The sequence below is a fragment of the Rhagoletis zephyria genome, unplaced genomic scaffold (assembly GCF_001687245.7).
Source record: "Rhagoletis zephyria isolate East Lansing unplaced genomic scaffold, Rhagoletis_zephyria_1.1 Rzeph_scaffold_00398, whole genome shotgun sequence".
Lineage (NCBI taxonomy): Eukaryota > Metazoa > Arthropoda > Insecta > Diptera > Tephritidae > Rhagoletis > Rhagoletis zephyria.
Window position 1 is genome coordinate 180540 of NW_016157482.1, and position 18199 is coordinate 198738.

The window sequence follows — 18199 nt, forward strand, 5'->3', positions numbered from 1 at the left end:
GGATTCCTTCCAAAAAAAAGTTTTTCAAATATTCTTTTATGCTAATCTTAAGCATACAGTAGGGAAACAGATCAAAAATATTAACCCCTCAATTAAGAAAATCTTATTGCAAATTCCAAAAAAAAAAAAATAATGACTTTATCTGGGGATTATGCTAGATAAGACACTTATTTGGCTCTCCCATCTTGAGAGAACGATATCTAAAGCCATACGGGCCATGTGGGCCTACAGAAGACTTTTTGGTAGAACATGGGGATTGAGCTCGAGGCTGAAAGGGTGGCCCTACCGTATGATCGTCCCTTCGATTGTGTCTTATGCATCCACAGCATGGCGGCAGAAGACATTACAAAAATCTGCCTTACTTCGCCTTAACAAGCTGCAAAGATTGGCTTGTCACTGGATCTATAAGAACATGTTCAACTGCGCTCTAGAGTCGCTCGTGGGATGGACTCCCTCCATATTTTTATCCAGGAAACAGCAACGCCGAGGGAGCTTCAACTAGGATTATCTAACGATGGCTTCTTCGCAAAGAAGCTTCATGCAGGTATTCTTGGGAAGATACCAGGGTTGGAAATATGCGGAATCTCTGATTCCATGACTAAAGAGGTCTGCTTTGGCAGAAAGTTCCAAGTGATAATCCCCGATCCCCCGAATATTTTGCTAGCGGGCTCCCTGCACTTGATCTCAGATACGTACATTGGTACTCAGACGGTTCAATGATGGAGGACAGAGCAGGCGCAGGTATTTTTAGACCTAGCACCAAACTTGCAATTCCCATGGGCAAATGGCCCACGGTGTTTCAGGCTGAAATAGTCGCAGTTTTAAACTGCGCAAACTTAAACCTTGAAAAGGGTTAGAAGGGCGCCTTTCTACTTATCTTTTCAGATAGCCAAGCAGCCATCCGGGCCCTTTCAAACAGGACTATGAAATCCAAGCTGGTTAGAGACTGTCTTGACACGCTCTTCGGCTACCCTTTCAACACAAAAACGACATTGGTTTAGTAAATAGAAATGTCATCAGGCTACTTTCTGGGTATCTGAACGGTCACAACCAATTGAGATTCTACTTGCACCGAATAGGTGTGATCATAGAGTCGGAATGCCGCCTCCGCCTCGAGGATGATGAAATTTCGGAGCATATTCTCTGTCACTGAAAATGTTGCCATGGACCCAAACTAAATAAACTCACTTTGAACTGACTACTAACTTTATTTAAATGAGTTCTACACTCCTTAATCAGCTTCGACTTTATTGTAAGGGATGCCAGCCTAAATACTTAAAATAAGTAATTTGTAGTGATCATGTTTAAATATTCAAAGAGCAATCTCTTGAATGGAAATTAGTAGAATTAGAAAAAAAAGGTAATTTGAGGCTAGTCGCAAGAAACCTCAAGGGTGTGGTGCTCCATCTCATCAATCTTGTTTTTATAACAAGGATTAAAGTTTCGGCGACTTTTAATAAAATTTTATGCTAAATATTTTGTAGAACACATTAGTCCGGTAACTTTTGGAAAACCGAATGAAAAAGGACCGGTTCTGGTGAAAATTGGTGGGTTAAGTTTTCTATGAGAAAAATTTCTTCTAAATTATATGTACTACCTTGTGTGTATATGTATGAACTAAAGGTTGGCAGAGTAGTTCAGTGATGTCCGATTAAATAGAGCCACGACGATTTGACGAGTTTGTACAGTTATTGTTTTGTCTATATATGTAACTTAAATAGTTTTCTTACAAAAACATAGTTAATTCCAAAATATAAACCATTTAAATATAAGTTACAGAATTAAAAAAAAATCGCCAAATTTTCGGTCAAATTTCAAACTTTTTTGTCGGAACTTGTTTGATATGCAGTTTAATTGCCCATTGAATTCCAGTGCAAGTGTGAATTTTCGAAAAAAATCCGTTAATTTTTTTTGCTGACGGGGTTGAGCATTTTCTTTCATATAAAAAATTTTAGAACATACTTTGTATTCCGACACAAATGTTTGAAATTTGGCGAGTTTTTTTTTAATTATATACAAAGTTTGAAACGTTTATTTAAATGGTTTATATTATAAAATGAACTATATTTTTATAAAAAAATAATTAAAGTCAAAAAGATTTTTTTTTTTCAATTCGTCAACACGCTCTATTTTATCGGACATCATTTAGGTCTCCTAAGAAAATAATTACACATATATAAATGTCACATTTAAAAAGTTTAAATTTTTTTACCAAAAAGTGGAAACTTCGCCCCACTGTAAAAAAAAAAGAATTTTGATGATATGGAGCGAAATTCCATTAGCATTTGATTACAACGTTACTTTGAGTATGGTTTGGATGAGATTTTTTTTCACTATTGACATAAAATACTTATGTACAAATATTTATTTAATAAAATTTTACCATATAAAATACGTGCTCTCTAAACCAGCTACCATTAACATTTTTCAAAAGTCGTTCAATGGAAAATCTAAAAATTACATAATTGGGAAAAGTAATGAATTCATGAGAAAACTAATGAGCTGACATGAGTTGAATGATGCTAAAAAATAGAGGTACATGTGTATGTATGTATGTACATCCAGATTAAACCGCGGAGCAAAGAATCGCCGAAATTTACAAAGCTTACATTGAGGACAGATATTGGAGCTATCAGAAAGCGAGAGGCGAATGAGAGTTGATGGTATATGAGGATATGTGGGGAAAAAAGAATGTCACAAGAAGTTTAGTAAAAAAGTAAAGTAAAAGCACGCGACTCTTTTCAAGTTTCGCGTTCGAAAAACTTTAGCTTAGTAAGGAATGGAGCAGAAGCTAAATTATTAAATTAATTGGATAAATGTAAATTAATTTGAAAAAATATGGAAAAAAGAATACGAAGTAATAAATACGAAAGCAAAAAAAATAGAATCGAAGAAGCGCAAAGTATAAAGTATAGAAAAGCAAGAGTTGTCTACGTCCAAAAAAATAAAAAAAAAAAACTGAAAAGTAACAGAAGAAGGGAAAAGTAGTGGTCATTACCCAGAAGACACTTACAATTCATGAGCACAAAAAATCGCACTATTTGTTCACTACAATTCGCACTAGACAACAAAAAGACATAATGACAATAATGTTGCGGTTCACATCGATTTAATTTTTTTTTTTTTTTTTGGGGTTCAATGTACGTTTAGTAGAGTTTTTTTTTTTATAAAAAATGATATTCGAGCGATTACTAGTAGTTTTGCTTTATGATTTGTTAGCATATCCGTTTTGGTTCGTATTTTTGATGGGCCGCACAATAATGATGGAATCTGATATTTTATGGTTGCGCTGCATGGTTTCACTATAAACGGGGACTTTCGAGCTGAAGGCTTTAAATGTATGTAGCTGCTTTGCGTTTTCATTTTGGGAGTATAAGAATAAATAACTAAAATTGGAATAAACTAATATGTTTATATACATAATGGTGATAAATGTCATACAAAATAAGTTGGCCAGAAATAAATTCTTGAATAAAGTACATATATGGACATACCTAGTATATGTACAAATGAAATGTAAAGTGATTAAATAAAAAATGAGACTTATTTAGGATGCGCTGCAATGAATCGTATGAGAGTTAATGAAGTGATTGGAAGTGGAAATTTTTGTCCGTTTTTGAAAATAATAAAAAAAAATTGTTGGTTCAAACTCTTATGGAATTTGCAACTTTATTATTTCTAAATGTGAACGTTTTCGTGATGAGGATACATTTCTGTATTTTTTTTTAGCTTTCAAAGTAATTTTAAATGTGTCTGAAAATTTTATAGTGATTTAAATTTTGTAGAAGTATATCATATCGATGGCTGAGTGGAAGATCGACCTATCTCGGCAGCCAGTTCGAAAACATTCTATCTCAAAAAACTTTTCAAGAACGCCCTATTTCAGAAATCGTTTCAAAAACGCCCTATCTCAGCTGCCGATTCAAAAACGCCCTATATCAGCATATTTTCAATACATTTTGAAGTGAGTTAGGGCGTTTTTGAACCGAAGTTTGAGATAGGGTGTTTTTCAATTAAATTCTGAAATAGGGCGTTCTTGAAAAGTTTTTTGAGATAGAGCGTTTTCGAACTGGCTGCCGAGATAGGTCGATCTTCCACTCAGCCATCGATATATAGTGAAGCAGCTTTTGATTTCGATTAACATTTAAGACTTGGATTTGGCTAGCTGTTCTGGTTTTCACAAATCGAGCTAATTTTGTCGATTCTAATTCGAGTATCATTGTGCAAGTGGACTTAAATTTGATAGTTTGACAACACCGTGCGACCTTAAATTTTACACACAAACACACGAAACTATGGGTAAATTATAGTAAAACTGCGTACTTAGTTTTTCTCTCTGACGTAAGGTTTTTTTTAAGGACTTTGAAATTTCAAAAAATTATTTAAAAAATTTAGTGCAATGTAGTGTAACAATAAAAGTATCATATAAAAGAAAAAATTCCGTAGAATTATAATAGTCTTAATTTTTAGGTGCATAAGGACGAATGGGTATGGAAAATGTCCTTTACAAATTTGGTCCTTAAATATATTTGAAAATTTGCAATATTTATTTTTGAAAAAATTATGGTTTGACGACTAATATACACACGACGTCATCATCGAATTTCGTTTTGCAAACTTTATTAATTTAAAAAGATAAAATTTATTAAAAGCGCATTTTCAATACTTATTCGTCCTTGTAAACTCAAAACTTTGTTTCTAAATTCTACACAATTTTCTCTCTCATTTTGTACGCATATTGTTATTCTATATTGCACTGATTTTTTTTAAATAATTTTCTGAGTTAATCATATGTTTAAAATTTCAAAGTCCTTTCAAAAAAATCCTGACGTCAGAGTGAAAAACTAAAAACGCAGTTTTAATATCTTTGGCCCATAGTTTCGTGAGTATATCGATTCTCTTGTGTTTTGAATTTTTTTGTTTTTGTCGCACGTTCTACTCAGGGGCCAGCGAATACAAATTCGTACCTTTTCGAATACAAATCGAAAGGAGAATATTATGGCGTGTAGAAATTTTTAAAATGTCAATATATTTTAGAATCTAAAATATAGCGAAGCTTAAAAAGTTCCTAGATTAACGTAGCGAATTGTCTTATCTACTGAGAAATGAAATTTACCTACTTTGTACTACTTTTTTGGAGGCGATTTGCTGACAATATATATTAATAAAACTTTATAAACTGCCGGTCGGGCATAACTTACCTCCCAAAAATTATAGCATACTAGATGCGCTGTCCTGGTGGCGATGACATTCCTCATCGGGCTTACCACCAGTTGATCATTTTTTAATTATGTAGGTAGAATTTTTTAAAATTAAAAAAAAAAAAATGATTTTTAACCGACTTCCAAAAAAGGAGGAGGTTATCAGTTCGTCGGAATATTTTTTATTTTTTATTTTTTATGTATGTTACCGCATAACTGTGCACCACATCAACCGATTTTTGCAACGAAAAGGTAGTGTCTCAGAGGTGGCCCCTTACTAATTTGGTTTAGATCCGATCATTGGATCATGAAATATATAGATATATATATATTTTTTTTAAGTCGGTTTTTTTTTTGCTAAAAATTACTTGTTTTTATGTATGTTATCGCATAACTTTGAATCACTTCAACCGATTTCTGTAATTCTTCAACTTTTTAAAAGAATGGTAGTACCTCAGAGGTAGTCCCATAATAATTTAGATCCGATCTTTGGATCATAGAGAAATTAACGGTACTCTTAAATTTTTCTATGAGAATTGAAGTCGGTTTTTTTTGCTCAAAAATTACTTGTTCTTAATTATAGTTTATACTATAACAAAAACTATATATGAATGTAAATCAAAGTTTAAAAAAAAAACTTTATCAAGTTTTCATAAAAATTCCAAACTAACGTTAGCAAAAAAAAAATAAAAAATCAACCAGAATTTTGGGCCACTTTATACTTGCAAACTATTATACTTATATTGAATGGCCTATAAAATTGCATACTCAAAATCTTCCTTAAAAAAAAATTTCCATTCCATATGAATTCAACGAGCAAAAAAAAATCAATGTCTTCGATCTATTTCAAACTTTGAGGTCATAATCTACGTTGAATTATATGGGACACATAATTTTTAATTTTTTTCCGAAAAACGGTTCTGAAGCACGTAGCACGGTATAAAAGGTTATGTCGTAAAAACGACAAGCTTGGTCTTGGCCATAAAGTGAAAAATATTTAGGGCCGGTTTCTTAATGTTTGGTTAACACTTTTGAAGATCGTGTACGATATGTAAGGTACATATAACCAGAAGAAGAATAACCAAAACTGGTCAAAAAGTCACTAAACTTAATCAGCTGACCACAATTGTATGTACATTCGGGTGCATCACTCTCTATGCAAAAAATTTCGGTGCTGTTTTTCCTATCTTATTATATGTATGTATGTATTTTAAGACTTCCGTCAAAATATTTTGGGAAAATATTAAGATTTACATGCGCTGGACCGATGTAAAAATATCATAGAAAATCTAATTATTTTTACTCCGTGGTGAAACTTTTTTTAACATTTTCATGCTAAACTTTTAAGCTTAAATAAACTCTTCTATCATCTCATATGATTTTTTTGGGAAAATTTTCAAAAACTAATTTTAGTTACAAAAAACTCGATATTTGGAGGTATTTTAAAATCGCCGCAGCTCACCTAAATCTCAATAATTTTCCGAAATATTTGGTGAAAGTCTTAGAATATAATAAATTGTATAATTCCAGTGGAAAAGCTGCAACTTTTTTTTGGCGGGGCATCCTAATGCAGTTGTGCTAATATAGAAACATTTTTATAATTTGTCCACTATTGACTAAAATATTTTTTGTTTATATAAGTATGTTTATAAAACACATGTATATGTACGAGATATGAAAACAGACAGAAAAATTAAAAGGACAAAAATTTCCAGGAAACTAAAAATCAGAAATTATAAATACCAGTGACGTAAGCAATTAGCATAGAATTGAAAGAGCAAAAGTACAGTATAAGTAAGGGAGTATACTGGATAATAAAAATAGCAAAGTATCAAAGCTTTTACGAAAATTGTGAGAGTTAGAAAAAGGAGAAATATACAAAGAAAAAGAGTAGTAAGAGTAATATTGAAAATTTAGAAAAGTAGTGTAGGCAAAAGTTTGAAAATTTGAAATTGCAATTACAAGATTACAAGAAACCAAATAAAAAGTGATATATTTATGGATATTACGTTATCATATACACACACGCTATATATTTGTATATTGAGTATTGAAGAATTTCAAATATTTTTATTCATCAGAAATTGTGATTGGAATTTTGAGAAGTTGCATAAACGGATGCTTATATTTGAGTGAGAATATGTAGTTGTGTAAGAGAACGCGACGAACAAAAGCATAAGCAAATGTAAAAATGCTTCGTTATATGTAGTAGTATAACTATGTATGTAACTTTGGCCAATATTATGTATGTACTTATGTATTATATGGTTATATATTTATATAGTTGATAAATGTATTTAGTAGGCTGTAAATATATAACTGTAATTATTAAATGATCAGTTGTGCGTTTACGGTTATAGTAAATCAATTCAACTGCACAGTAACAAACTGAACAAAAGTGATTTTTTTAATCAACTGAGCAGAACGAAATTGAAAAGAACTTTTCTTCGAACGATTTGTATCAAACTATTAGAAATTGCTGTGTTTTTAAAAATTTGTTTGAAATACTTAGAATTTGAACTAAACTAAATTCAACTAAACTAGAAAAAATTTTAAAAACTATAAAACTAACATCCGTTATTCCATAGATATCGCAAAATTTACACGCTTGTTTGGCATGCGTATGCAATTTTGCAATATCCAATATTTAATAATTTTATTTTTTTTGTTTGCAAGTTTTTTTTTTTTTGGTTCGATTTCATATGGAACTTATCCCTGCTGTAACTCATAAAATAGCATTGTCCCGTCATTAGCTGCTTGGCCCATACCTAATGTACCTCGATTTGTCATCATCTTCACCACTCACGGCACCTGTAGCATCTCCGCTCTCGAGAACAGCGCCATCGGCGGCGACACCCTCACCAGCTTCGGCGCCACCCTTGCGCAGCCCCGGAATGGAGGGCATCGACGGCATGGCTGGCATAGCTGGCATTGATGGCATAGACATGGTAGGCATTGCCGGCATCGATGGAATTGAGGCGCTGGCACTGCCTAACCAGCCTTTGGCACTTCCCAACCAACCGCTGCAATGGAAAGAGGGAACAAAATGTGATAAGATTAATTAAATATTGCACACCACGAATTTGATTGACTTATTGATTAAGGTACAATTTATTTTATTATGAATACATACATATGTTTACTAATATATTCTTATGAATACTTAAAGAACTGTTGAATTGTTAAGGTTATTTCTTGTATAATTGAAAAATAAAGGGTGATACATACAATAGGTTATATTTTATAGCTGATTAAAAATTTCACGCCATATATATTTTATTTCAGCACCTACCAAGTTATGTCTTCGCATAAAATTTCAGAGTCATGTGACTTATGATTCCTAATTCTATGAATGTACCATGTCTATGGGAGCTGCCACGCCCACTTTGGTAACACTTATCTCCTTTTATGTAGTTTATCACAAGCGCCTGCCTTATTTATGTCTCCACACCCAACCCCATATAACTAACTTATGGTTCTGAAGCTATATAGCTGATAAAAAATTTCACTTCTAAGGTATGTGCACGCCCATTTTTCTAAACTTAAACTTAAAACAAAACATCTTTCGCCTGACCTCCACATGTTTTAAATACTTCAATAATCTATTTCACTTAATTCAAGTAAAATTTGACTTGTTAACAGGTATCAACCCCACATGTACATATTTATGTGCATTAGGGTGGTCCAAAATTGCATGCGAAAAAGAAACGTCGAAAATGTGAAACTCTCACCCGCTAGGATTGCTCTATACCCCTATTTCCTATTTTAAAATCAAAAAAATGTTTACGGGTCGCTCAAAGCGCTCAAAGTTTGCCATGTATATTATATGGGGAAAAAACAACCTTTCGTAGAAATGATATAGATTTCTTGAAAATCAATATTTTTCAATCGAAAAACTGTTTCTCTTCGACAGATTCCCGGTAACAACGCCCAATTCTATGTTTTATCAATTTTTCATAGTAACTATATTTTAAAGGTCCGCCAAAAACCCTCAAAAAATGCAATGGGGGATAAATAAATAATTTTGAGTATTAAAAAATGGTTAAATAAACAATTGGGTATTGTTATTGGAAGTCTCCTGAAGAGAACCAGAGTTTTCCGATCGAAAAATATTGATTTATTCTATACCATTTCTACGAAAAGTTGTTTTTCCCATATAAAATACATGGAAGGCTTTGAGCGCCTTGAGCGACCTCAAAATATTTTTTTACTTCAAAATAAATAATAGGGGTATATTTTTTCGATATAGAATTTTCGATATTAAAATTCCGCCTTTACCTATTTTGGTGTACCCTAGTAAACACCCTATAAAAAATGCAAGGATCGAATGCAAAGAAACATTTCTTGTTCACATACACATTCCCAACTATCGATCCAATGCAATAAATGAGAGAAGCGCATATTATAGCCATGAACCACGTATCACTGTTGATACGCCTTTGTCAAAAGTTCATGTCCTGATATTGCTTTTGGCATTTACATACGCGCTTGTCGCAATTTGATTGATGGCCTCTTGTGATTTGTGTTGAATAGGTTTCGATTGATATATATTTAGTAAGCATCTAAAAATAACAACAGAATATAAAGAGAAGCATGAAAGGAAGCTGAAAGTCGGAAAAAAACATGACATGAATTTAGTAAAATGTTGTTGATATAGACGCATATATGTACATACATATACACGCATATGTTAGCACAAAAACGTATCAAAGAAATAGAATGGCAATAAGCAGGGTTTAGGAAAAAAAAATACGGAATAAACGGCTTGAGAAAAAAACAAACAACAAACTAAGCATAGAGAACGTAATACAGTATAAACTTATCTATATATGACAATAAAAAGAAGCATATGTATGTGTATATATATGTATATAGTATTATAGAATGTACATTCATGCGATTGCATGCCATTGAATGCCAACACCTTTAAAGAGTTCTGAAATTTCGGTCGTACCAGCGCAACCGCCCACCACCACCACCACCACCAGCATGTGTGAGGTCGTGAACGGATAGATAGTCACGCACAGCATGTATTGGTAAGCTTCTTTTGAATTCCCAAACAAAATGCTGCGAGCAATGCACAAAGCTAGCTGAGTGGCGCGTAAGCGATGAAGAAGAACGTTGGCATTGAGATAATACGATTCGAGTTTGATGGTGAGGAAGCACAGTGTCATGCCCAACCTGCTCTGGCTTGGTGAAAAGCTCACAAATTCAGCGAGTCAAATGCTCTGTTCGGAAGTAGTAAAATTGATGTTCGACTGGGATTTGTGGCGGCAATGGAAATAGTGGCGGCGGCATTTCATGAAAATAGCGACGAATTGCAAAATAGAATAGGGAAATGCAAATAAAAGTTGCCAAATGCATAGTGAATGCAGAACGAGACAGAACAAAATGTGAGCAAACAATTTCAAAGCTTGTGTGATGGCGACACGTCACACAGTGGTTCGGATAGCAGATCTAGGTGGACGAAAGTCAAAATTTTTTTGTTTTTAAAATACTTAATGGTACTTGGTACTTGTTGTGTGGTAAAACAGAAAAATACTTGGAGATATAAAAACTTTGGTTATGTAAGAGTTAAAAAAATAGTACCTCGCGAATTTTCTGCTTTCTGAAATTAAAAAATTATACAACAGGCATGCAAATCTTTAAGCGCTGTTATAAAATTTTTTCTGAAATTTATTTGTGTTTCTTGCTGTGATCTTAAATTTTAGTCATGGTAAATAAAATCTTAAGAAGTGAGTTGTTTGACATTTGGTGTTGCTCAAACTTCTAAAAGACAACAAGGTGTCCGTGATTATGTGATTAGTAAATTGAAAGAAATATCTGATAAAAATGCTCGTTCCGAAGTAAATAAAGTAAATTAAGTAAATGACTTTAGATTCGTAATCAGCAACCCAGAAAATCCCCAGATACCCAGTTACATAGAAATCTACCGATTTTTTTAAATTTTCGTCCGCCATATTGGATCCGCCATTTTGAATTTTTGGTAAATGACTTTAGATATGTAATCAGCGACCCAGAAAACCCCCAGATACCCAGTTTCATAGAAATCTACCGATTTTTTTAAATTTTCGTCCGCCATATTGGATCCGCCATTTTGAATTTTTGATAAGTGACTTCAGATTCGTAATCAGCGACTCAAAAATCCCCTAGGTAAGAAGTGGTGTAAAGATCCATCAACGAGTATTTGTTTAAATAGTTTCGTCCAGCTAGATTTGCGATTCGAACCACTGTTCGTCAGTTTGCAGAATTTCGGAATTCTATTTCGCTGATACTCCTGCGTAGCTAAAGCAATCGAAATTGGAATATTAAAGAAATTTATGCAAGTGTACTTAAATGGGCATGTTTATATGTATATGTGTGTATATCGTTTAGGGAAATGAGAACTATAGTATTTATTAAGTTCATGAAAATATCAAAAAAAAGAATGTATGGAAAAAATATAATTATGTTACAATTCATCACTCGAGCATTGATTTGAAACTCGGGTAAAAGACATGGCATGCCATTAGACATTAGATTGGTCTAGATATGGAACAGTGATTTACATGTGGGTCAAGTCAAATCGCCCAATTATTTGAACCATTTTTGGTTCGGATAAATTTGGGTCAGAAATTTTCTTTTATCATATAACGATGCCAAACGAAATAAATTAATTTTATTTTCGAAAGTTAAGCAAAATTCTAAATTTTACGATTTCCGGCATTTTGTAAGTTTATTTCTTGAATACATATCTCAAAACCTATTATTTTGAGCGTGTGAATCGGTAACAAAGTTCGCGGCGAGAAAATTTTTGACAACTATGAGGTGAAATAAATTTCAGTAGCTCATGAGGCTAGTGGACGTGACGGGTCCCAAGTCCAGCACGCAAGCCATTGTTGGGGATTTGCTTTTCTCCACATTAGATCGCTTCCAAACGGATGAATGGGTGCTACCCAGCAAAAACTTGGTGCAAACACCCAAACACATGGGGTGCCTAAACCGGATGCAATAAAATATCTTTTGGCCATTCCCTTTGCCTTCGGAATCGTCTTCTCTTCAACTACAAATTAAAATCATTTTTGCACCAACACAAAACCTTAATATTTTAAATATATTCATGTTCCTACGAGTATAGGTATGTATGTATGTACCTAAATATTTAGATTTCGTTGACTACATAATTGTGGCAACTCACAGGTAATCAAACCAAAGTTTATGACCGCTTTGGGGTTACTTTACATTATAAGTAGTATATGTAGATAAATATCAGGTTGTTGGGCATTTGCTGTGCTTTCAATATCAGGTGAAATATTTGCTGTGTAAAATTCTTTAATAGTTTATTAGTGCTCAGAGCAAAGAGAAGCTTTTATGATAATAAAATGCACACAGGGGACAAAACTTATCACGTGCGAGTAAAGTGGAAAAATATCTTTGCATGTTGTATGAAAACATGAAAGTTAGGATCCACACGAAACAATTTGTTGCTTCTTTTTGTTATTCATAAAGTTTTGCCGATTTTATGATTCTCATCAAAATACTTACATATATGTACGTGCTGGGAAGCTACACACTATCGGATTTATTATTTATAATAGTTTAGCCTCGACTCTTTTTTTGTGCTAATGGGTGTTAGATAATAGAAAAATGGATGCTTGAATGATCCATATTAAATTTATGTGAAGCAAAGCCTACAGGTTTAAGTTACTAAAATATTTAAACCTGGTTGGAAAATAGAACCCGATCACTAAAATTTGTTTTTCAATTTATAGTTTGTGAGCATGGAACGACATTCTCAAAATTTAACTTCGAAAAAATATTTGTTTTGCTAGTTACTGGCATCAGCAAATTTTATGGCGTTTTTTCTTCGTTTCACTTTTAATTCGATTTTTTAGGGTACGTTCATACAGAAAGCCGAGCGGCACCGAGCGAAGCAAGACGGCGTTCACACTGAAGAAAGCAGAGCGTAGCTTTTTGTATGGAATCGGCTGTAAAGATGTAACAAAATTTACATTCAATGAAAAGCGGCTAAAATATTTGTTCATTTTGCTGCAATTACTTTCTCTAAAAATACATGCTTACTTAATTATTTAGATTTTTTCGCATCAGCGCAAAGTGGCTGAAAACACAGGAAGATAATTTTAAATGAAAAAACGCTTTGCTTTTAGCTCCAAAACGCTCGCTGTGTAAACGCTTTCATATACTAGCAACATTAATTTGAAAGCTTCGCTCCGGTCGGAAAGGCTTCGCTCTGCTCGGCCTCGCTTCCTGTGTGAACGTACCCTTAGAAAGATTTTGAATAAGTTTGAATTAGATAGAACCTGCCGTTGATTCTTAAAATAATGCACAAAATTTTAAATTTGGGTTTTTAAGGTTTTTATTAATAAATTAACTATATTTTTATAAAAAAAAATTATCAAAATTAATAAAAAACCATTTTTAAACTTGCATGTGGTGCGTTTATAATTTTGACACGGGGTGTATAAGAAGAAGACTAGACAAGTCGACCGCAAAGAAATTCTGTAGTTAGCCATAAACCGGCTGCAGTTTGAATTTATTATTGTTGTGCAATATTTGTATATGCAACCCAAATATGTACATATTTACATACCTAAAAATTAAATGTGCATTCATAAATACATAGATACATACACACATATGTATGTACATAGTATATATTGAAGAAACAACACGCCTACCAGGTTACTCATACGCCCCAGCACTCGGTAAACAATGAAGTGCCTACAATTAATTTGCACAAACATGCAAGGTACGAGAAACTAACTATATTAATTTTTTGTTCCCCATATCAGCATAGGCATACATTAAACCACAAATCGATCAAGTTATCATTTACACTACAAGCAAAATGACCTTCGGTCACAATTTATTGAAATTAAAATTGATTTTGCATTTTCTCCCTGCCTGCTCTTTTATGCGCAAGGGGATTAATGCCACAACAGTTGATTACATATGTACATACATACATATGTTGCATGTGGCAAGGACAGACATGCGGACAATAGATGATTTTGACCGTAATCCCATGGAAAATTTGCCGTTTGAATTTGCATGAACGCACATTATTGCATAATAGATACAAATTCTGGAATGCATACATATGTATGTATGTACAAAATTAAGCTGAAACATATGCATTGTGTATTGTGCAGTTTAGAAGATCTGGATAATTGATGCTGGATTATATCTGAAATATGTACACAAAATGTTTGTATTGAAACAATTAATTAGGCAATAGTGCATTAAGCTTACAAGAAGTAAGTTACAAACCGAAATATTTCTTTTTTAACGCTGAACACATCATTCATGGATACAACAGTGAAAGTGTTCAAGAATAAAAGCTAATAAAATTCGCACACCACAAGCGCAAAAAGGAAATTACTATGTAAAGATATATGTATGCCTAGAGTCTAAATGAAAAAAAAAACAACGAAATGAGAAGGAGCCCTGCAGGAAAAAATTATCAATTGATTAAAATAACCAACTTCTAGTTAGATTTTTTGCGGGATTTCGATAAATGACTAACTGTTAATTAGCTTTGACAAAACTAACTTTAAATTAGTTGTAAAGTCGTGCAGGAGTCAGCAGACGTTATGTGGAGTTTTTTTCTTTACAAGTTTCTATTTAAATATCCTCCTACAAAAAAATACTTTCAGTACACTTTTTTTTTGCACTTCGCAGATTCTTTTTCGAATTGAGGACAAATAAAATCAAGATCAGAAATTTTACATTACTATTTTGATGACATGTCTGATGGTATTCAAAAGTGGGAGCACCTACAAAAGAAAACGTAAACAAATAATGTAATGTTAAATTAAGTAAATAAAAAATATATAAAAAAGAGAAAAAATCTTTTTTTATTGATAGTCTATGTCCAAAAGTAGTTCAGAGTAAACCAGAGATCACTACTTTGCAGCCATCGCCCTTCAAAAGTAGTTAGTTACGGCCAAAGGAAATAGTTAATAAGTAGTTACCACTAGTCGACTGCTAGTTAGTTAACAGTTAGCTACAACCTAGTCCCATTTCCTGCAGGGAAGTAAAGACAAAATCTGCATATCAGCAGCATCCGCAAAATGCGCACCAAGAGGCTATGCTGCTGGCTTAATAAATTAAATTTTCATTCGCTGACAACGTCAGCGACCAGAGCCCTCGTACAAATACGCGCGTGGCTCAGCATGGCTAACAGGAAATGAGAACAACACGAACGCACAAATGCATGTACTACATACATATGTACTCACATACATAAATATATGTATATGAATGCAGTTATTTGCGGTTGCCACTTGCCTACTTGCCAACCAACGCCTTCTTGCTGGTTTCTCTGTGCGTGGTTGGCCGCTTTAGTGGAACGAAAGTCAAGTTGGGTGCCAAGGAAGTAAATCTAATTAAGTGCGGTTGTAATGGCGCTAAAAATGTGCGAAACCTCTAACAAAAGCACAGAGCATTCAAACCAAAGTGGATATGGAAATAATAATGAGCCAGGGCATCCAGTATGACCGCCGTACTTAAACACAGTAAGGATTTACATACATATATGTGGGATGAATGGAATTTTAACACCTATCAAGGTGAATAAATTTTACTTGACTTTCACTTAAGCAGATAAGGTATAGGTTTTTCAAAATGAGGTGCAATATAAATAAATAGCTTGAAGCGCGTAAAGTAATAGAAATATTGTGGTCTAAATAGCCAGCATTTACTTATTTTTTTTTTATACGCGCGGTAAGTGTTTACTGCATGAGATCCAAAGCGCTGAGCCTAGACTCACACATTGTAGAGTCTCTTTTGTGCTTAAAGTTAAGATGGCTCCAAAACTGGCACCGAGTGTCAGCATCTGTAGTCTATAACAAAGTTCGTGAAGATACTTGGAGAGTATGCCTCGGTGTAAATGATGAAGTACTTGCAATAATTGTCAGATTTGGAGACGAACCGATTTCGGCGCAATCCTTAAGGCAATGGTCTACGAAATCGGTGTAGCGGCGAGAATTTAAATGGCTTTAGCGACATGGAAGCTGTACTTACGGAATAACACAAAAACGTTGTTATAACTTTGGCTGACCTATCCTCTGGGCGAATCTTGTAATGAGACTATTGTCCATTTGTCTGGAGTATATCCCGTTAAAAACTGGGTACATATTCCACTCAGAATTGACTGAGTGGAATCTAGGCAACCGTAGAAGATTTCGCTATGTGGTACTGTACCAGAGCTGTAAAATGATTGAATCAGTAGGATCTGCATTCACTTCGCATTCGTTTCAAAATTTTGATTGTTTGTATAAAAAAAATCCTGAGTGGCTTAAATTATTCCTGAGTGGCTTAAATTATTTTGACACAAAAACAAACGTAATGTATTATTGAATCGTAGAGTTCCATTCAGTATAGAATGTGAATGTAACAATAGCATTCGCAATCATCGTGATTATAAATTTTGGTTGAATGCAAACTCCCTTTGATCATTCAGTACTACACTGAAAAATATGCCTTGACACTATAAGAAAATCTTTATAGGAGAAAATAGTCGTTTTGCCTCTGCTTTTCTACCACTGCTACAATTTGGTAAAGCATTACCTATGACCAAAAGTATGTGCCGGCTTTAGATATTCAGTCAATGCTTTTTAAAACCAACTACATGTTTTTGAAGGAAGCTTGCGGGTCAAATTTATGTAACCACAATGTATACAGTGTGCCAAGTAATGACATTTAATTTTTCTCATATCCATATTTGACAATTGCTTGAGTGTGTTAGTTAAATTTTTGAAATTTGTTGTCACTTCCCTTAACCTTTTTGGTAGTTTGAATTTTAAATTTTTTTTGAAATCGTGAACAGAAGAGAATATTAACAAAAAAGAAGTATAGAAAGCAAAAATAAACTAATAATGCGGTGACTCCCTGTTCATCGTACCGAACGACGAATTTGTAAAAAAAAAAGTGGGAGCTAGCTTGCCACATGGCTTTGCCACCAACAGCACATATTTGTGAGAATTATTTTAAAACCTCCGACCTTTCTGGTACGAGCCTAAAGCGTAAGCGCTTGCATCCGGAATCAGTTCCGTCAAAGGAAATACCAGTGCCCAATCTATCCAATGTGGAAATAGACAGAATGTACGAAATTAAATTTTATTTAATTAAGTAATAGGAATTTAATTTTTAATGACTTTTTTTTTACTGAATATTAAAGATTAAGTACTTTTTAGTTAATTAAGAATAATATATAATGAATCGTCTATGTTCGGGCCTATTTTGAATTAATTTTTAGAGATACGAAGTACTAGCGATTTCCGAGATACGAGGTTTTTACCAAACTACCGTCGATATGTACATATGTATGTACATTTCATAACGTTATTTCACACAACCGTTGTTTGAATAAAGTTTCATTACATTAACCCTGAACGGTTAATCTTCGTCGATTTGACGAACACTGTTGCTCATTTTCCATTTTTGTCGCCATTGGACTGAAGAAAGAATTGCTCCAAAATATATTAAAAAAAAGCTTAAATAATACGTAGCCTCTTTGTTTTCTTTCTTGTTAAGGTTCATAATTATTAAAAGTAATTTGACAAGATAAAAAGGACTACGTTGATTCGACGAAGATTACCTTTAAAGTATGAAAAATAACGTTAATTCNGGGCCAGTAATCAGCGGTTGGGTGCTGAGTTGGGCGAACGTTCCAAAAGCTGCTATTCAATCGCTTGTTTTGTATGGAAAAAGGTTTCACATGCAAATGGATTTTAACAATTCAGAATTTTTGTTTGACATTTTCGAGACCAAATAATTTGAAAATAAATCAAATCAGCTGCTCTACTGATACTACCTGTTCAATGTACCTTGCTACCAATATTTATGCGCCACGAATAACTGTGATATGTGCGGATATATACAGATATATGCAGTAGTAAATGGCAGTTATGATTAGGTTATTAAAAGGGGAGAAAATACTAGTAGCCCATTTATCTGTACAAAGTATGTATGTATATTCCTACATGTGCACGTCC

General features: G+C 33.5%; 1 protein-coding gene across 14 annotated transcripts in view; it reads right to left on the minus strand.

The window, feature by feature from the left end:
- Positions 1 to 18199, minus strand: part of Sap47 (Synapse-associated protein 47kD) — a 99670-nt gene that overhangs the window by 21027 nt on the left and 60444 nt on the right. For 12 of the 14 annotated variants that reach the window (XM_017611377.1, XM_017611376.1, XM_017611375.1 and 9 more), the window contains one exon: positions 7970 to 8224. In XM_017611377.1, the coding sequence (XP_017466866.1) occupies positions 7970 to 8224 (255 nt within the window). The remainder of the gene's footprint in view (positions 1 to 7969; positions 8225 to 18199) is intronic. The other 2 variants (XM_017611382.1, XM_017611378.1) reach the window with 1 other exon arrangement.